Source organism: Hypomesus transpacificus, chromosome 11, assembly GCF_021917145.1.
Source record: "Hypomesus transpacificus isolate Combined female chromosome 11, fHypTra1, whole genome shotgun sequence".
Lineage (NCBI taxonomy): Eukaryota > Metazoa > Chordata > Actinopteri > Osmeriformes > Osmeridae > Hypomesus > Hypomesus transpacificus.
The window spans coordinates 10354051-10375868 of NC_061070.1; the positions used below are offsets into that span (position 1 = coordinate 10354051).

At 47.0% G+C, this 21818-nt stretch overlaps 1 protein-coding gene across 8 annotated transcripts in view; it reads left to right on the forward strand.

The window, feature by feature from the left end:
* gbf1 (golgi brefeldin A resistant guanine nucleotide exchange factor 1) overlaps positions 1-21818 on the forward strand; it is a 57651-nt gene that overhangs the window by 9141 nt on the left and 26692 nt on the right. For all 8 annotated transcript variants that reach the window (XM_047029801.1, XM_047029804.1, XM_047029802.1 and 5 more), the window contains exon 4: positions 16758-16889. In XM_047029801.1, coding sequence (XP_046885757.1) covers positions 16758-16889 — 132 coding nt within the window. The remainder of the gene's footprint in view (positions 1-16757; positions 16890-21818) is intronic.

The window sequence follows — 21818 nt, forward strand, 5'->3', positions numbered from 1 at the left end:
GATATTCATTCTTCCAACTAGTGGAGTACCAGCAGTCGCTAAAAGATAAGTTATGGCCATGAGGTCATGTCAAGAACACTTAACTTTCTGAAAACAAACCCCGCAAAATAAGGCTAAGCGTGCAGGTGCCAGAGGGCTGTAGTTAGGCGCTAGCCTGTCTTGTCAGGGGGTTATGCTATGTGGACAGTGCATAATTCACTGGCTCCTTAATGTCTTCCCTTATCATTCCAATGGCAACTGACGCATAGCCAGTCTTGGTTGTAAAACATTTTTGTCAAGGCGGACAAAAATAGGATCTCAACCTTAGATACTTTTGACCGAGCGTTATAATTCCATATTGACTGTATGCAGGTGGTCTTGTATGTTCCATTTAGGATCAGTTAGTTGCAGGGAGGTTGCAGTGGAAAGGTGGTGGCGGAAGACTGTCTGTTGGTCTTGGCTATAGCTGGGTATTGAAGCGAGGGGGTGGGGGGTTGAGGTGTGCTGAGGTTTTTTTTGTTGTTGTTTTAGAAAATAAGGGCCAACATTAGTATGGCGCGCAGCACTATCTTGCTTGTGTGGCGCTCACAACCTTAAGCCTCGGGTGTCCCAGCGCGAATCCTCGACTGCCTTGATGGACTGGGTTAATAAACCTCTCGGTAGACACACGCACACAGTCATTCTTTACACACACACACACACACACCAAACACACACGCACACACACACACAGTCATTCTACACACAGCTGCTTGTTATTTCATGGTCCATAAGGACCCTGTGACCACGGACATTCTAATACACATATCCAATTAGATAAGCATTGCTGCGCTCTTCAGTTTCCAACTGTGAATCTCACACAGACCCTTGCTACTGGGCACTGCATTTGTTTTCTTATCAATTCTTAGAGTTGGTATAATACATTTATTGAAGGTCACTTTTTCTCTTCTCAGTGTTGTTACAAGACAATTAAATTTAGAAAGAAAAAAAAGATCTATTATTCTTTTCCAGAACATAAATTACTGATATTCCCTGTCCATCTGTGTGGGATATCTGAGTTCTTTCAAAAGGACATTATTACAACTAGTGTAATAAAAGCGTGTGGTGGTAAACAGGGGAGAGGTTAATCTCCGAGCCTTGTTCATTCAACATGCCAAAGCTGATACCCGATTACACTTGAATAAAATCACCTGACAAAAGTCACCAGCACATCCATAGGCTTGTCATCCCCCCCCAACCATCCCCTCCTCCTCCGGTTTTGGCATGGAACAGAAGGGCCACTGGCAAAAGGCACAAGCTTCCAAGTGGACACCCGGAATTAAAAAAAGACGACCTATTTCTGGTCTGCAGCTGGGCGCTTTTTGAAAGGAGTGTGCGCCGTTAAGGTGACATGGGTCAAAACTTTCTTGTCGGGGGAGATTTGTCGGGGGGGGTAGAGGGACAGACTCTCTGGCGGGCATGTGTGTCTGTGATGCGGGGGGCTGGCATGATTAAACAACTGCCAGTGTTTCGGGACATAAATATTGAATCGAGAAGAGGTGACATGTGCGGCAGTCGTGTTTTAAACCTGTTGACGCGTCCCTTCTTAAATAGAATAGGATCAGCGCCGCCGATTACAAATTTTGACAAAAGCTGTCCTGCTGACAGGGGAGGGAGACGGGCTGGCCAGAGCGGCCCTCTGCAGCTGACCCAGAGACATGCTAACAACCTGGGACAACAAGGAGGTGTTGATTGGTCTGATGGCAAAATAGACCTGCCGATATACTGCCAGTCTCTCTCTCTCTTTCTCGCTCTGTCTTTCTCTGTCTCTCTCTCTTTCACTCTGTCCCCTCCCTACACACACACACGCACACATTTTCCCCGTCATGTCTGTCGTTTGTCTCATGCTTTGAATCTTTTTTCTCTAGCTCTCATGTGCTCCCTCTCTTTCTGTCCCTCTCTCTCTGTCCCCCCACTCTCTCTCATGCTCTCTCATGCTCTCTCTCTCATGCTCTCTCTCTCATGCTCTCTCTCGCTCAAGCTCTCTCTCTCTCGCTCAAGCTCTCTAGCTCAAGCTCTCTCTCTCGGTGTCAGTCTTGTCTCTCTCGTTCTCTTTCAGTGTCTCTCTCTTTCCCCCTCTCCCCTTTAAGATTCCTTGGCTAAGAGATGTGAGGCTCAGATGTGGACTGAGGTTGAGGATTATAGCACAGATTAGGACGCCTAACACACATGTTTGCGCAGTATTCCTTGACGTTCAGTATTGGAATAAAGTTGATACAATCAAATGCATTAAATGTACGTGGCGGCATGTTCCCCAGGGAACATAAAACAAAATGACACTATTTGTACGCAGTAGCAGTTAGATGCAAGTAATTGATGCATTAATATGTAAAAAAATAAATAGCTAAATCTATTTACATAGTCCAACCGTCACTATTACAATTTGCCACTAGATTTATTTAGTCGTAATTAGTCTTAAACGTGTCTCCTTAACACTCAAAGGTGGTTATGACGTTGTGAAAAGCACCAGGAGATAAATAGGGCCAGTTGGTGTAGTTGTAGGTTCTAATCCCTGTGTGAGAGAGAGTGCTAAAGGACTCCACTCCTCCGACTAGCTCCGCCTCCTCCGTCTAGAGCCGGGGCCTGTGTTCACAAGGCAGTGTCCGTCATTCCAGTTATGCACATAAGCCTATGTTGGTTTTAAACTGTAAAAATGCCTGCTAAACTGGCAAGACAAGAGCAGGTTATGAGTGGCGAAATGCCGGCCCTGAATTTACGACCTGGGAACACACTCACGCTGGAGTAGTGTAGCACCATGTCTTGGTCTTGGGGGGGAGTCGGGGGGTGCAAGAGTGTGAGGTGTGTGTGTGCGTGTGTGTGAGAGGTGTACTGTACTGTATGTGTGTTAGGGCTTCTGTATCTCAGACACGGAGGTCAGGGGGGAACTGAACTTGTGAACCAGTGGGCATCACTGTTACTGTTGAGTCAAGTATAGGTCAAACTAATCCAGGGCTCAAAGCGCACATTCCACTCAACTCAACAGCACAGATGTATAGGTCTGCTCTTTATATAGAATAGCCACGCACTGATGTTTTTCTTCCTCTGACCCAAGGAAAATAAATACACGGTGGAACGGTGACTGATGGTGTTTGCTGGTTGTGTTGGTTTCAAGGCCTAATGGAATGCAAACGGAGTGTGTGTCTGTCAGTGCATCTGCCCTTTATGGCTCTGATTGAACTCAACCAACAGGTTATTTAGAAAAAGTTATGTATCATATTATTTTACTATTCCCGCGCCCTCATTTTCAAAAAAATGTTGAAAAAACGTTTGGCCTTTTATAGTTTAATTGTATATTTTCCACTGGAACATTAAATGCAAACTTTTGTGTTGGAGAAATTTGATAAGCTGATTTTATAGAGCCCACCCACCTCTCTGATCTTGTAGGAGAACAATGCCAATTTATTTTTGTCTGCATTAGCATCAGGCCTTTTTATGTATCGTTGTTTTCCTCTTGAGCCATGCGATGCCCATGGTAATCCACTCGCTTCCCAACAGATATAGTGAACCATTACTGGATAAGGGATCATATCGAGGGAGATTGAAGTTGTCGGGTATTAACATAGTCACAAGTTTGATGATTGAACCTCAATTAGCCTCCTGTCTTTACTGTGACAACTGTTGGAGAGTCAGTAGGCGATATGGCATGGGGTGCTGTCAGGATCAGGAAAGAGGGGTGTAGCTGGGACACGTTTACCCACCCGCCCGTCACACCCACACAGAGGTGACCCATCTTTTGTTTTTTTCGTCAGACGGCCCGCTTCTGTCATTCACAAAGACACGTATGTTCAGACTACACACCACCCACGGCCATTTTCTTTAAAGGTGACAAAAGGGATAGCCAATTGTTTTTCTGTTTATCAGAGGTGACATGACCAGTGGCGCAAGGGGGCGAGGAGGCCCTGTGTTGCCATAGCTAAATATACATCCCTGACAGCTCCATAATAGGTTCCAGGAAGTTCAGTGGAAAATAAAAACAAAGCGACATTTCTAGCTGATTGGCTTTGAAAGGCCGTTTTTCCTTGCTGAATGGGAAAAATGTGGACTTCAGCATTCCATGGCCGTGATGCCAGTCGGATTGGATAGGCGCAGCCTTGCGTGTGCAGAACGAGCAGGCCGCGCTGGAGACGCACCGCACTGCAGAAACACACTTTATGGGAAAGAATTTGGACACAAGTTTGAAAGAGAAACTCACAACAAACAGGGAGGGGATGAATACGGAGATCATTTTGTTTTGTATCAATTTTGTTTTGCTTTTAGCTGTTGTTTTTTATGTCATTAGGAGTGTCTACGTTTTAATACTATACATAGGCCTCGTGGTGGAGGGTGGGGATAATCATATTGCGGTTGAGAATGAAGCCTCTGAAAGCCTGTAATGTTAGCTGTGTTGTGCCAGTGTTTAACTCTGTGATCCACGTGATGTACTGCATGTTGTTAACAAACCATTTTGGAACAAGATACTCTTTAAACCTCTAGAATATTATTTTATGCATTTCGATGTTGGATCATGGCAGACCAATGGCACATGTTTCTCCTGCCAAGGACACAGAAACCAAAGACTTGAAGTACCCCTCCACCTTGACATTTTGTGGTATAAAACACATGGTGGTGGGGGGGGGAACTTCTAGGGAGAAACAATTTTCAGACTCCTAAAAGTGTTTTAATCTGGTGAATATCTATATTCCACTACTTCGGTTGTGAATGAGCAACATTTGAGAAGAGTTCTGTCTAAGATCAATTCTTCATAGCATTGAGTCTTGAGCGGAACTGCAGCTTACAGGGAGGAAGTTGGGCGCGGAGAGAGAAGAGGCCACAACTCGCACCGGTGTAAGTAGCACTCGTCGTTCTCGCTGTACATTTGTGCTCCTCGACATTCTCTAGTGAGAGCCGAGCCCAAGTGTTTACAAACACCTAGCCCGCTGTCTCTCTCCGAGCGTTTTTTTTTTGCTAATTCATAAAGATAATGCACTCGCTGGATCCAATCCCATTTGCTCAGCTGTCCGACATTACCCAACAGTATCTTGGAGGAGCCACTTACCACGGCACGGTTTAAAATTACTGCACTTCTGGCAAATGGCTGCCGTGTTAGACTCCAACACCACTTTTGTAAATTGTGTTTGTATTCCCCTTTTTTTCCTACTTTTTCCTCTCTGGTTTGGTTAAATTATGTGCTGAAAGATGTTTTATGACAAACAGCAAGCCCCAGGGAAGTGCACTTTATACATCACTAGAAGCAGACTGCCATGTGAACTGCTTGGAGTGGTTCTGTTTTTTTTCCCCCTCTTTTTTCCCTCCTTTTTTTTTTCTTCTTTTTTTGGGGGGTTGCTCTTCAATCTTTCAACCCTCTCTTCACTGACTAAGAGGAGGATCACATCTACTCCATTGTATCAGGAAGCTGTGGCGTTAGCTTAGCCTTCTTCATTTTCTTCTTCCTGAATGCCCCCTTCAGAGAAAGCAGCATGGGGCACATCCCATGCCAAGAGCTTCACCGCGGGACTGCACGGCCAAACATTGTGCCCTCTGGCCCCAGTGCCCCCTCTACCCAACCTCTTTGGCCCACACGTCCAACCCCAATGCTGGTTACAGTATGGCAGACATGTGGACCCGCAGGGGAGTAATTTATGACAGTTGTCGCCTTGGTTCGCTAAGCTGGCCAGGGGCATCTACAGCCACTCTGACCGGGGCATTTCAGAGGCCCAGTGGGGATAAACCCGATAGGCTTTAATGTTTCTCCACCATGGAGCCTGTGTGGCATCAGTGGACAGAAATGTCCCCCTGCAAACCTCTGTTGTCTAAAGTCACCGTGCGTTGCCATGGAGAGGGCGGACTGCCACATTATTGGAAAGGCTAGGTAACGCAAACCGGGAAGCATCATTCTTGTTGTTTTGGAAAAGTTAGGGAACGTAGAAGAATCGAATGAATAACAACATTGTTGAACATTTTAAAATCCGATTTTCCGTCTCACAAAACATGCAGGTAGGTAACGGTTCAAGTGCCGAAATATCCTAATTTATAATTATTAGTGCAGTGCTCGTTGGCGGCAAACATGTTTATAAATTATTTCTCGCAATAATCATGGCTTCATCACTCAGTGTAGCTTAACATGGCAGTAAATGCCATTTTATATGTATTTGAAGCACATAAATCCAGCTCATCCAAACAGCTTTACACGTGACACCGCACGTCAATGGGTCCTGAGCAATACAGCTGGCCCATTTCAGCTTCATACAGTGCACGGTTCTCAAGATAATCAAGCTTGACACGGAGATTGCTGCCTTTATAGTAAGATTCAGTTGTTTGACTAACAGCCTGCTAGCAGGACTATGCTATCTCAGTCCAGCGTGTTCGAAAGATAAAAATAAATCTCCCTTTTTTAAATGGCTTTGGTCATAGACAAGTACAGGGAAACAGGAACTGTATTGGAGAGGGAGAGAGAGAGAGGAAGACATGCAGAAATGACCCAGGCCGGATTCAAACCCGGGCCGCTGCGTTAAGGCTTCAGCCCATATGATACGTGCTCTACCCAGTGAGACATTGGGGCACCCCATGCTCAAGGATTCTATCAAGCCTCTGTGCTCTCATCTCTGGGCTATAGATGGACTTGCTGGATTTTCATCCTGAATGTACCATGGAGGCTTCCACTGCTCTGTGCCAAGTCTCTCCCCCTGTTCTGCCCAGGTGTCCTGCCTGGACTAACTAAGCAGCACATGGGCTGCCCTTGCTGTTGAGCATTAGCTTAGGTGGCTAGCCCCTCTCCCCCTACTGGGACCAGCTTGTGGAAGAGCCTCATTATTGTGCCTTTGCTCTTTTTAGGAATCAAACCGCTTGGCTTAGCGGCTAGCTGGCTGTTAGTTGGGAGAGGAGGCACTATGGTACTCTGTATCTGTTGTGCACTTGACCCACCCACCCCTCCAGCCCAGGGTAAACTGAAACAGCCAAGATTAGCATTAATCCTTCTTAATGCCGCGGCTCATAATATAGTCATTAGGTGACTTGAGACTAAGCCGTCCCACCTAACTGCTGCGATTTATTAAACACACACAGAGGATTTGCTGTCAATGCTGGGCCGGCATAAAGAGTGCATTACGTCTAAATATGGTGGTATCAACCAATTAATACTGATGAAGCTGGCCCTGTGAATGGTTACATCCAAATGAGGCCGTGTAGAGTAGGAAGCAGGGATGAAATGGATCAGTCTTTTCTCCTTCCAATCAAAGTTTCCTGTGGGGACTCTCTCATTACCACCCTGTAATAATATATCATGTATGAGGTCAAATACAAGATCACTTTAGCATGAAGCTGCTTTGTGGTTCAAATATTGTTTGGAAATATATTCCGCTCACACAGAGATCCTAGACTTTGATCAATTCTATTTCTTAAAACCTCTTACCTCTTAACCTTGGACTGGACCTTGGTAACGGTGTCACTTTTCATACCCTACGCAATCCTGCGCAATATTAGTTTAAATCAAGATTTATAGTCTCTTAAGGAATTGTGGAACTGGTGGTTAAGGAAATAACCGTGCTCTGAGCATAGTTCGGATGTGCTTCTACAGAGATTAGAACTACCTGGAGAGGAGCCCGAGTCTGTCTAATACACCTTGTTGGACCTCCGCTGGTAGACAGTAGTGCTTTTCCATCATGTCCTGTCCCCCGTCCAGTTGGGTGCCATGTGAGACTATCTGCACGGCGCGATTACTATTGGCCACCCTTAAAAGCTTTCCCTGAAAAGGCAGGGTAGCATGCACAGTAATGTACAATATTTATTTATCACGAGTTACAGGCCCCGTTTTAAATCCGTTTATGACCCTCGGAATTTCTTAAGATTTCACTTTCAAATGGTGTGGTCTCGGGATATAACCAGCGTAATCTAGGATTTCTTTGGTGCTAATCTGCACCCGAAAAGATGGGACTTCTCTGGGGCTGATCTGAAGAATCAACACCAACGGCTTTGGAGAGACCCTTTATTCCACAGCCGTCTGTCAAATGAAAGCAATGGTCTCTCTCACTTGTCTTCACCGCCGGCTTGTAATTCCAGGCGGGCCCTGTTTTAGTATGCGCCTGTGTGGCGGTGGGTATTGTCTTGCTAGCGCAGTAGCCCCAGAGTAGCCTGTTGTCTAAATCTACAGTGCGTGGTTGCAGGATTCTCTCATACCCGGGGGAATGCCATTAGTGGAGTGCTGAAGGAACACAGCAGGTGAAACAAATAAGGGGTGGGAGGAATTTTTTTTTCCCCTCTGACTCAGTTTTTCTCCTGCCAAAGTCTGTTCTATGTCTCTCTCACCATTGTTTGTGTCATTTTTTCCAGTTTGTTTGCGCTTACTTCTTTCTCCTTTTTTCACTCTCCCCCTCTACCTTTCCTCTCGCCAGATCACTTTCCTTTTGTGTTCTTCCTATTCTCTCATCCTTCCTTTTCTTACATCTATCTTTATCTCCAGACCCCCCCCCCTCCCCCCTGTCTCTCTCTGTCTCTCTCTCTCCTCTGTACCTCTCTCTCTCTCCTCTGTATATCTCTCTCTCCTCTGTCTCTCTCCTGTCTCTCTCCCCTGTCTCTCTCCTATCTCTTTTTCCTGTCTCTCTCTCCTATCTCTCTCCTCTGTCTCTCTCTCTCCTCTGTCTCTCTCTCTCTCTCCTCTGTCTCTCTCTCTCTCTCCTGTCTCTCTCTCCTCTGTCTCTCTCTCTCTCTCTCCTCTGTCTCTCTCTCCTCTGTCTCTCCTCTGTCTCTCTCTCTCTCCTCTGTCTCTCTCTCTCTCCTGTCTCTCTCTCTCCTCTGTCTCTCTCTCCTATCTCTCTCCTCTGTCTCTCTCTCTCTCCTCTGTCTCTCTCTCCTGTCTCTCCTATCTCTTTTTCCTGTCTCTCTCCTGTCTCTCTCTCCTCTGTCTGTCTCTCTTTCCTGTCTCCTGTCTCTCTCTCCTGTCTCTCCCTCTGTCCCTCAGTCTGTTCATTCTTTCCGTGCAGTTGTGGACGGCGGTACTCGTCGGGAAGGGTGTGAAATCCAGTCCGAGCCGGAGCATGTGTGCCGATTTATCCTACTGAGTAGACCGCCATCTGCGGCTTAACCCTTTTACTGTGTCCCCCAACACAGAGCGCCCCTCGTCACCGCCATCCCATCCCCTTGCCTTCCTCAAGCTTCCTTCACCCCCCCCCCCCCTTCCACTCCCCAACATCTTTCCCCAAGACATTCACCAAGATCTACACCAAGGGTACATGGTCAAAGGATCAGGTGGAAATTCTGTGTCTTGGTCGCCACTGTTTGTTTTTCTGGAAATAGAGGCGATAATACGAAGCCACCTCGACTGAAGGGCATGGTAGCATGAGGGACAGGACAGGCAAATTCTTTAGCCCCAAAATAAGAGTGATTGAATACATGGTATGCCATCAAAGGAAACAGGTTAGAGAAGAACTTCATAAGAAATCCAAATTCTATAAAAGTTGGTGTTTTTTTATTTTTTATTATTGGAAAGCCATAGTGTGGGCATTGGTATTGCTCGTTAAATATAGGTGGGAATATTTTGAATTTAAATACTAACATATTTAATTTACCAGTGCCAATTAATTTGTTTTGTGAGGTTTTAGAAGCTTCTTGGAGTATTTTAAAATGTAAGTGGTTCCCCACTCTTAGTGGTTGGTTTTTAGGAGAAGGAATTTTTTACACAAATGCGTGTGCACGCACACACACACACACACACACACACACACACACACACACAATACTACTACTAAACTAGGTAAAACAAACCGGAACTTAACTCAGGATGCTCCCCCCTTCCCTTCTCTCCCTTTCCCTCAAATGTTTTAATTCAGCATGATAAAACATCCGTTATTTATAAGTTGATTGAGCGTAAAGTATGTCCATCCATCATAGGGGCGACGGCAGGCTGTGAAACACATTAACTGGACGCCAGAGTCTGGCCAGCGCCCCGCTGGAATAATACTGCTTCTGTGCAAAGTATGCAGCATAGAAAATACATTTTATGTACAGGATAACAGGTGCAAGGCACTGGAGCGCCAGCCAGACCTCGGACCAGTGCCGGAGCGGTCCCAGGCAATGTTTGCTAATGAAGTCATGCTTTTCTCAAAATGCTCCGGAGTCAAATGCATTTATATATTTTAGATATATATATATAGTTTTAATTATCAACGTGTCATCCGCAAATAGACCTTTTTTTTTGGTAAGGCGCGACTGTATGGTTTTACTGGATCTGAGGTTAGAAGTTAAGCCCCATGTGTTCATGTTCATCTGTAGACTGTGCCTGCAGGACTGAGGGTGGATCTGTGGAGCCGAGCCTACATTCCTCTGTATGCTGTCTATTAATCTGGCTGCATTGCCTCTCCTGTATTCACCCTTTTCTCTATCTGTCCCTCTCTTTGTACCCCCCCCCCCCCCCCTGTCTCCCTCTCCCTCTCTCCCACACACACCTCATAAACAAGTCACGGCCAAGGCTGTGTCTCTGCGGTGAGCGAAGCTCCTCTTTTTGTTGTAGTGGTCAATACGGGGACCAGAGGGCAGTTTGAACAACCTCCCCCCCTGGGGTCAGAGGTGCCGACCATTACTGGCTGCTGTTTGTTTGGTCTTTTAGCTCTTTAATATGTGGACCCTAAGGTGTGGCTCCCAAAGTCCCCCCCCCTGAGGGTGAGGGGGTGGGGAAGGGGGGGGTACAGGGGAGGGTGGGGACGGTCGTCTCTAGCGTGGCGCTCGGTGACCTGCTGAAAGACCGTTGGGAGCGATTATGAAGAGGAGTGGGGAGGCATTAAAGACGGGCAGGATTAGGGAGACCAAACGTGCCGTCTTGTTTATCTGTGCGAATTAAAGTTTATGCTGTGCTGTCACTTTGAGGGGGGGAGGGGGGGGGGGGCGCATGCATGCATGCACGCACGCACTCACACACACACACTTTGTCCATCACCCAGAGGAAAAGTTAGCAGTGACACAAAGCCTCTGTGAAACCTGCAGGCACTGAAGGGATTTGCTCCATGGGAAGAATCTTGTGTTCTTTCATCGCAACCCTTTTTATATGAAGTGACAACAAAATACTTTTCATATTCATAGAGGGATGAAACTATGAGTAAATCTCCTAAACTCGGGACGTAAGGAGGGTGTAAAACGAGGGTCTTGCATGTACTTGAATGCAATTATTTCTGCATTTGTTTGTGCTATGCAGTATGTTTGTTACTACACGATAAATGTGTGTATTTTGAGTTGGCAGGTTTTTTTTTGTCCCTTGGGGAAATAAGTCATGGACATGAAGCGATGTCGATAGGGATTAAGAAAGCAGTATCCGTTTGATTGATTTATAAACATACTAATCGTAGGTTGAGTAGACGAATCAAATCCTCTTTATGGTGGTCAGTTCCCACAAACGATATTGGTCGTAGGTATGTGTGTGTGATTACTTTGTGTGTATATATAATATATTCCAAGTATATTCCATTAGCCCACCCTAGGAAACACACTCCTACAGTAGCACAGCAGCCCTGCAGAACCCAACAACGACTTAGCCTGTTTTTCAGAGCTCTCGGAAAAGTTTTTAATTTCTCTCGGGGCTTTCAAATTGCCTGTTTAGGTTGTGCCAAGGCATTGTTCAGAGCATCTATGAAATACCTCTGTGGCTGGAGCTGAATGACCATATGGAGGGCCATAGCATTGTAACAACCTAATTGCCCCCTTCGACAAGTGCCAATTTCCTTCAACAGAACTGCGAGAGAGATGGGGGGGAGGGGGGAGAGCAGAAGAAGAAAATAATAAAATAAAAAAATGAAGGAAATGAACACGGAGGATGGGGGGGGGAGGGAGGCGGCGAGGGGGGGGGGCGCTCGGCGAGTTGACATGCATCAAACTTCTTCCGACAGACGGATAAAGGAAGACCGTCGCCCAGGACTTTTTCTCCGCGGCTGGGAAGATGGAAGATTCTCCCTGGATTTCATTTAGCCTTGCCTGGCCTTGTTAGAGGGTCCTGCCTCCCCCGGCTGGAGGAGCAGCCCAGCTACCAAGGACTCTGATTCTTAATACCAGGAGAGGAGGGCTCCGCAATCAGATCAATAACCATCAGTGTTTGGTTTTGGGACGCTGCGCAGGTCACAAGGGGTGAATAACGCCCCACCACACGCACATGCACACTCACTCACACACCCTCCCCCCATCTCACGCTGCCTCCTTCCCCTCGTTGAGGGTATCATTTTGTTTTGAGCTAATTTTTTGCTGCAAAGCTCGCGGACTGTCTCAATTGACGCTTGTGTGTGTGCGTGTGTGTGTGTGTGCAGATGTAGAGCCGGCAGGGATTTCACAGGTCTGTTGTTGGACTTTCATTTTCTTCCAGCTGTCTGTTATCGTGAGGGGATGTTTGTGTCGGGTTTGTGTTGTATGTCAAGGCACCTTTTAGCAAACTTGGGCCTAGCTAAGCACATAGACTTTCAAAACACTAACCCCAGCCGCCCATGTTTCTCTCTTTCTTCACACACACACGCACTCACACACACACACACACACACACACACACACACACACAAGCAGGGTCTCTGTTCAGCTTTTGGAAGGCGTCACTTTAAATGAAGATTGCCGTTACGGCCAAGAGTATTAAAAACGTCAGGACAGATGCAGACATGAGGAGTAGAATGCAAGCTCGCTGTCATAAATTAGCCACGTAGAATCCACACATTCCCAGCTTCATCTGTCAGGCCCTCCTCTCCCATTAACCAACGAGAGCTCCCATGACCAGCTTTTCCTCTTTCTCGCAATCCCGACTTCTCAGTCAGTAACTCAGTAAATCATATTATCATTACATGTCTGTCTCCATAAAAGAGTCCGGGTGCATTCTGTAAGAATCTTGTGTATTTTGAATTTACTTGATAAAGATATTGTAATAATTGCAGCTACTGATGTTGTGTGAATTAGCTAATGTTTTAGGGTTAGGAAGGTCCTTAAAGGAGTCTGTAGAGAGAAGGTAGTTTCAGACGAGAGGGCCAGTGACCCATATCACTGGGTAAAACATACGATGCAGCAGTCTGACAAATTAAGTTATTCATCCTTTTGTGATTAAATTAAACAAATACAAAGGCGCCACTGGCCCCAGTGCCCACAGTCAAGCAGTGTTTGTATTTCTGGTGTTGTAATCATGTGTGCATCTGAATAGCTCTGTCCCCCCTACTCACCCCCCCTTCCCCTTCACCACACCATGCTTGGACAAACAGACACACACACCACGCACACGTATACTCTCGCGCCACTGTACCGTTTTCCAAATTGGCTTTTTGTTTGCGGAGCGTCATGCGCAGCACTCGTGGAATTTCGATTCTCTGGCGATTTAGTTTCATGTGGTGGGAAGGTGAAGTTTCGCGGAGCAAATTCAGACGTTAAAGATCACACGCTCTCTCTGACTGAGCTGCGTGTTAACAGAGCCATTTTCAAAAGGCCGCTCAAAATGGAGGCCATCAGTATCCTATCAGTTAGCTTTGTCTGAAACATATGCTTTTCGTTCCATTTATTTTGATTCTTTATGGCTAAATCTTCCAAATATTTTGGGGATGATGTCCAGTGGGGGTCTTTGTTGAACTTACTGTGCTGGAGCAGGGAGATATTGAGATTTTAGTGCCAACATGCTATGAATGTAATATTTCTCTACTTTGATGTAGTCTACATGGAAAGACCTTGATATTTTTTGCAGGTCAGGTCCTGGGTGTGAAACATATTGCCTTGTACAACCAACATCTGAAGCAGGGTCCATCTGACTGCAAGTTCTACCATGGTGTTTGGCACTAGTACACACTTAAGTGCTCTCATAAAGGAATTCACCATGTGATGCAGGTCTATGTAGCTACCAATAAGTCATAGTAAAACCCCAGTTTTGTACATTTTCTCTTTCCATAAATGGAAGCTACCTAATAGTGTTGTGAGTCTGCACTGAGGGCTCAACTAGAGCATCCCTGTGTTCTAAGCTCTTTCTGCTCCAGTGCCAATGGATGTGCATGTGTTAGAAAAGGGGGAGTCCTCTGTCTTGCTGGCTCTCCTGGGGGCAAAGGTTCACCCCCCCCCTCCCCCCCCCCCCCCTCTCTCTCTGTGCTGGGGTCGTTTGGAGAGGTAAGCCACACATGGCTGCCCTCACCACACCAGAAAGAGAGGGAGCCATGCACTAACACATAGCAAGCTTCTTTTTTTGTTGTTGATCTATACAATATCGAAGTTCACGAAAGACTGCCACAATTTGTTGCTCTTCACGAGATGAAGTCTCCTATTCAGGCACACCAAAACACACACAGACAGCACCCTCATGGATCCAGTACATGGCTGGATGAGCAGCACAGCTTTAATCCTTTATTTGATTAGAGGCAATGTCAGCCAGAGGTCAAGCTGGTCATGGTGCCATGGTCCCACCAAGGCCACACCTCAGCCATCTTTATGTATAACACACCCCAGCACAAAGCCTTGACATGGACCTGCAATAACAGAGTCTGTATTCAACTCTGATTTCGTTCATCTATTGATGCTGGTCAGTTAGAGATGGATGGATAGAGTTGGAGAGGGTGGGGGGGACACAAAAAATGGAGGGAGAGTTTTTCCCGGCTAGTCTGTACTCGCCGATGGCCAAGCGGATCAATACAGCACAATTGAGTTCTCCAATCTGAGAGGCAGCGGTGGCACTTAAGGGGTGATCGCCTCTGATGAAGACTTTCTCAGCCTCTATTGACAGATTCATTTGAGGGTCCTCCTCTGTCTGAAAGAGCCCTGTTCGTACCCACTGTAAGATAATGGACACTAAGACCCCTTTAAAAAAGTTTTCCAACATTGGATGGAACCATTGGAAGACGAGCCTTTTTGGGGGGTGTTTTTTTTGCTTTTCTTTCGGTCCAATCAAATATTTTGCTATTTTCGTCTATTTCAGTTGATGTTTGATCTGTGGAAATTAGTTTTTCAGACACGTTAGGGTCATCGTCCGCCAAAATACGGTGGCACTGTCTAACACTCACCCCAGAAAGGCCTCCCCCATCTCTCTATCAAAGAAGCATTGATGATTTTCACAGTAAATACAAAGATAACACCAAGTCACTCCCCAAGAAAAGAAAAGTAAAAACAGAAGAAACTGCGAGTGTTACAAGATTTGCTTTTGGAAGCAAGTCCTCCAAAAGCATTCTGGCGACTGATGAAGGGAGTGTGGAAATTTCCAAATGATTACATATTTGATTTCCAAACACGCCGCCGGGGTATTGGGTATCACGCTAATGCGCGGCCGGGTCACATGTGTGCCGCTCTTGGAAATTGGTTGAGGCTCTTTTTTCGGGGCCCTCCTTTGAAGTAGCAAGGTTGTTTTTCTGCGTTCTGAGTAGCCAGTTTTCTTGCAGGGCAAGCCCTAATCCTCTGCTGCAGTATATTGCTGCAGCCAGCGATTATTTGGGCACAATGCTCCCCAAAAGCGGCGTGCGTGACTCCACTAATTTGACCGTTGTTGTTTTACCTGGTTTGTATTTTGCCGCCCCCCCCCCCCCTCCTCGCCGTCCACCTCCCCCTCATCCTCTCCTCTCTCCATTCCCCCTCGGAGAGATGGACGCTCTCCTAAGCTTCCGCGGGATTGGCCCGAGGTGGTTTCCCATCGCGAGACACGTTGCAAGCGGGGCCGCTCCTCTCTGTGAATTGATTACGAGGGAAGATCTGGCACATCTCCCCCCCCCCCCCCCCCCCCCCCCCCCCCGCTTTACAGCTGTGTTTTGATGGCTCAGTCCGAAGTAGCCGGACATTATTCTTTTTATTTACTCAGCAGCGGCCCTCTTTTTGTATTTGCTTTAAAGTAACCCAAGACCATTTTTTGGCGTCTCTCGCTTGAAGTCGGTCATCAGCCTTTAGTCAGTCTCCCCCCACTTCAAGTATGTAAACATGTTTGTTGGCCATGTTGTCATTATGGGATTGGTTTTCTAGTGTCTGTGACCCCATGGGGTAGCTTGTAACCTCCCAACCTAACCCCAAGCCCCTAGCCCCTAGCCCAGTCACTCTCCAGTCATTTTCATTATCGCTAAATCCCACATCCTACACAGCTGCTTTAAAAAAAGAGCTTTTTGAAATTGAGTTGTAATAAGATATCGTGTGCTGCCAAGGTGAATAAGAGGCAGCTTCTCATTCGCTTGCTTGTGTGCGTGCGTGTGCGCGTAGTTACTCATGCCCGGACTCACACATTCACAACGCGCGCGCGCACACACGCACACTTTCTTGCCTGCTTACCATCAGTCTCTTTTTCTTACTCTTTCACTCCCCCTCCCTTCCCCCTCCCTTCCCCCTCCATGGTGTTCCCATCTCTGAGTGGTGTGGGAGAAGGTTACAACCTCCTGAGCAGCTAATTCCCCATTGATCTGCCCTGGGGCACCGAGGCTGTTTACACAGACCTTTATAGAGAGGGAGAGCATATTAAAAGAAAGAAACACACACACACTGCTGTTGACCAGTTTGTCTCCTAAGTGAAAAACAAAACCTTTGAGGACTGGGGTTAACGCTATATTCTTGATTTGGGTTTGAAGGCTATAGCTTGGTTACTGCCGCCGAATGTTGTTCACTTTTTGGTTTGACAAAGCTGACCCGCACCGCTCGCTAGCAGCTAGGCTTAAACCTTGCCTGTCCCTGTCAATACTCTGTGCTTACAGCTGTCACAGGGTTTCTTTGAGATGGCTGAGTGTTGACTGATCTCTCTACACCTTTTTGTATTTCTTTCTCTGTCTCCTCCTGTCTCTCTCCCTCTCTGTCTCCATCTGTTTCCTGGTCCTCAGAGCTGTCAGATGTGGAGCCCAACGTGTTCCTGAGGCCCTTCCTGGAGGTGGTACGCTCTGAGGACACCACCGGACCAATCACAGGCCTGGCTCTCACCTCCGTCAACAAGTTCCTGTCCTATGGCCTCATAGGTGAGCACTACACCTGTCCCTACATCACTCCACGGGCCAACCAAAGGCCAACCAAACTATTGAAACTATTGTCTTACCTCATGGGCCATAAGCCTTGTTACATTGTTTTCTTTAGTTTTAATGACATCAATGAAATGGCCTGCAGTCACTTTTAGTATATTTGAATGCAATTAATGGTAAAATATGATATCCAAGTATGGGAAAGGTGTCTCTAGTCATGTTTCAATATGCAACAGTAATGCAACAATATTAATAATAAAAAACCAACACAACTACCTTCCCACACATCTGAATGGCATAGTCAGCTATTTTATTGTTATTTCACAGTTCATCAAGATTAACTTAAAGATCTGGGGTTCAAGCGACGAGTGTCTATATATATATATGTATAGCATACAATATATAGTATATTATACTGTATACATGTAATCAAAAAATACAGTCTCTGAAAATTATCTTATGATTATTATAAAAATATTTTTTTTTTTCCGGGGCTGTGAGAACACAGTGGGAAAGCTTCTCCGAATGTTTGAGAGTCTAGGAAGGTTATTAGTCAACAACGAGTCACTTGTGGAATGCAGAGAATGACCCGTTTCTATTATCGATGCCGAAATGGACGTTGCCACACAAATAGCATGAGGCGTCTGCCAGTTGTTGCGTCCTAAAGTGTGAAACAAGCATGCATCACCAGATGTTAGTCTAAATAGCGAGGTTGAATAAATAATGTAACATCCTTGTCAAAACAGCTGCAAGCATCACTAAACCAAGAACGATGATCATGACATTGAGTAGCGCCAAAGTTTATGAGCCCAACTGTAATGCGTTCTTTCGGTCGTGTAAATGTTATTATTCAGTTCTGCTTTCATATTGCTGGTGGAGGGGGAGTGTGGATTTTCAGCTTTTCGCTTTTGTCCTGCTGTGTTCAGAGTCATCTATTGTACAGCTTATCGCGGTTGCCTGTTTTGTGTCTTTATCTCAGAGACCCCTCGCAAACCCAGGAACTGACACACGTACAACATGCTCACACACCAGACAGGCGCATTTGCACACACACATATACACACACACGCCTCAACCATATCTGCACAGATCACCTCCTCACAAATCACTCTCCCGCACACCCCAAGCCCTCCTGTCTGTCACTCCAAACCCAACGCCAGTTCCCTTAATCCTATAACACCACCCCCCCATCACCCCTGCCTCCTTCCCCACCTTCCTCCACAACCACCGCATCTCATCAACAGTGGTTCAGAGGGACGGGTAACCATGGTGACGACAGGGCCCAGCCAACCAGGCCCCCTCTCTTAGGACAATGGCTTTGGTCTCCTTGTCGAGAGCTGGCCGACACTTGCTCCCCTTCTGGAGTGCTCTGATGGCATATTTATAAGGAGGATTCAAATGTAGAAGGGCGATGCGTTTCTTTTTTTTCTCTTTATCTTCATGGATTCATTTGTGAAATTCATAGATTTTTAGTTTGAAAAAGTTGATAAAGGCCATTTGACATGTCACGCAGGATGGATACATAAATATATATATTTAAAATCCGGATTGGCGTTTGGCGCTGTTCTCAAAGGCCTGAAATCAATTCATTATAGGGTTATTATAATGTTATTAGGATGTTAACACACCCAAGTCTAGAAGTTCGCTCTAGATTATTCAGAGCACTTGTGAAACACCATCTCGATTCACCAGATCCATGTTGTTTCTGTTCCAAACATTCACTGTTCACATGTAGATAATATTGTTTTCATTCTCAGTATCTTATCCTCTCAGTATCGTAGAGCTCTTATCCTAATGCCTACGTGAACAATGGACTGCTTCTCATGACAGCAGTCACGTGAGCGTGATTGCATGACCTTTAAATGAGTCAGGGGGGCTTTAGAGCACGCCATCGCCAAGCCTGCGCCCCCCCCCCTCCCCCGTTTGCTGTGGTGCTCACAGATGAACAGCACAGGGAGGTTGGTCGGGGTAACCCTCAAACGGTTTGGCCATACGCGTGTACGCCTGTCTTCAAGGCAACCCTGCACGCTGGAGTGCCGCGCCGTGTCGTGACGACGACTCCTCCGGAGGCGACAGCGGATCTGGTTCAGTATGGCAAGGCTGGGGGTTTGTGGAAAGGCTGTGTAGACCCACCTCACTGCCTGTTTTGGCTGGGGCCATGTAGGTTAGCCTGGAAAAACACTGGCCCTTAGGATGATCCGCTGGTCCTGGATACATCGTCTCAATCACTCTAACACTGCTCATGGGCTCTCTCTATCAAAACACAAAGTGCATGAAATGCTTTATGAACACTTCCTAGAAAAGGGAGTATGATATATTGGATTCCCCTTGAATCTTTTGTTGTTTGAGTGGAGTTAGAACTTATTTCGCTCGTGGAGGACCGATGTGGCGAGATGGGAGTTCGATGGGACTGATCCTGTCAAATACTGCCATCTGCTGGCTGTGTCTGGAACGGCACTTGGTGCTTGTGTCGTGTTGGGATCCAGGACTATAAAACCGCGACTGATGACAGACATCCGACTTCACTTCGACTCTGTTGTGGTACAGAGGGCTCAGTGCCAGGTTACTCTAATTCTACGGCTAAACACCCTTCTAAGGCTGCGCTCACAGCAAGCAGTCCTCTTCTGTTTCACGCTGCGTGTCACTTTGAATAGGTTCCACCTTATTGTGTGTGTGTGCGTGTCACCGTGAACATGCTCCCCCTCGTGTTCTCCCTTTGTCCCCTCTGTCTCAGCCCCTCTGCCTGCCGTGAGCCGCCTGACCCCCCCCCTGGGCTCTACCACCCTGGGGGGTCTGGAGAAGAGAGGGAAATCCCTCTAACTCTTTCCCTCACACACACACTGATACCCAGACCCAGAGAGGGGAACACACACACAACACCCCTCATCCCCATCCACACACACATTTCATTTAGTGAGGGCTAATTCCCTCAATCTGTGGCCTGAGGTCTACTGGCACAGAGGAGTGGCGGTCTAAGCCCCTGTACTGACAGACATCCAGATCTCTCTTCTCCTCCTCCTCCTCCTCTCACTCTCTCATCTCTCTCCATGCCGAGTCAGCACAGCCGTGTGACCACACCAGAGGAGCAACCGCACTAGTTCAAACGAACATGTTATCCAGTGTTACCAAATCAAGGAATGGATGCAAATCGACGCAAGTTTTACATTCGCGAGTAAAGGGGTTGTAATATGCAGAAAGTAGTTTGATCAAACGTTGTATTATATTTCTGTTACGACGGCTTTGCTAGCCCAGCTGATGAAAGGGGATCTAGTACTATTCAACAGGGCGACAGGTGAGCAAACTAGGATTCACTTAGACCCGGGGAAAGTGCCTGTCCCATTGTTTGGTTTAAAAAGATGCATTGGCCCTTGTACAGAGAATTATTCCAGACCTTTTGGGTTTGTCACACTCGAACCCATTCCCCCCCCCCCCCCCCCCCCCCCCTCTCTCTCTCTCTCTCTCTCTCTCTCTTGCTTACACACACACACTGCAGTCCTTTTGATAATAGGACTCTGAATGTTCTTTTTTTAAACTTCACTGCAGGACAGCTGTTCCCACGTTCCCACTGACACACGCACACGTACGCACACACACACAGTGTCCCTCTCTTTCCCCAATGTTATTTTAACAATGGTCCTCCCTCCTCCAGGCCCTGCTTCTGTAGACTCCTGCCAAGAAAGGGGATTAGGCTTCTATATCACTCCTGACATTCTGTCAGACCCCCATCACGGGTCCAGTTTCCGTGTGTGGACGAGCCGTTTTCAGCGCAACTCAGGCGCTTGTTGTCGCCCGGGCCTCTGGAGGGAGGCCGTCCGTGCTGCGTTTCAGCCCCTTCCCCTCCCCCCCCCTGAGCTGTGGGCCATGCGGGCCATGCCGTCTGGCCTTCGCCCGGCCGTGCCCAGTGACTTGTGCGCCCGTGCTCCTTCTCCAACACGGCATTGATGAACTGAACCCACGCCCCGCGACGGCTGACGACGGGGTCTCACTGAAAACCCCCTCCCCTGCCCCTCCTCCCCCCCCCCCCCCCCCTCACCCCCCTTCATTTGGCTAATGACTCTGATTATAGACCGTCCGTGGACACGATGGCACCACTCTAAGCTGCCTTCCCCTCCCCCCTCCCCCCCCTCCTGCCTTTAGTACACCAATTGTGCCGGCTGGTCAATAGCCAGGAATGTGTTGTGACATCACATCTCTACCTGGAAATCCCCTCTCTCCCCCTCCCCCCCACTACCCGCCATGGCCTCTTCTTATTAGTTAATGAAATGCTCTTTTAACGGGTGATGGAAAAGTAAAGCAGGGCGGCTCCGAGGGCCCGGCTATCTGGCCAGACCCTGCTTCAGGTTTCAAAACACCGGCTGCCTAGACGGCCAATTTGCCCTGGCCATCCTTCACAAAAGAGCACATCTGGTGATCCATGATTGCAGGCTTTAAAGCAACCTTCTGTTCTGGATGGACCTCATACTGGATTGGTGTGAGAGTGAGGGGGGGGGGGGAAGGCGCTCGTGTTGGTGTGCAAGAACAGGACTGTATGTGAGCTCCCATATAAGTGTTTGGCCTTTTGTTTTGTTGAATAAAAATGGCCATTAATGCATGACTCGTCTACCTTTTTATTAGAGCTACTAACCAGTTTGACCTATTTTGGTTTTGTTTATTTATTTATCTGATGATCTGATTCTAATGATTTGCTTTTTTATCTTGAAATTGAACCATGAACAATGCTCAGATATTTGACTTGTGTAAGAGGAGGAGTTCAAACAGCTCTGAGTATATCCTTAGATCTGCAATGTGGCACAAAAGGCACGAGGACAAAGAGGCAATATCAGTCAACATTCCTCTCCATAATCACCATGCCGCTTTGAAGTCGTCCACTCCAGGTGATTCAGCCTTAGAGCTTCCTGACACAGCGGGGCCTTCAAGTTTGCTCTTTTT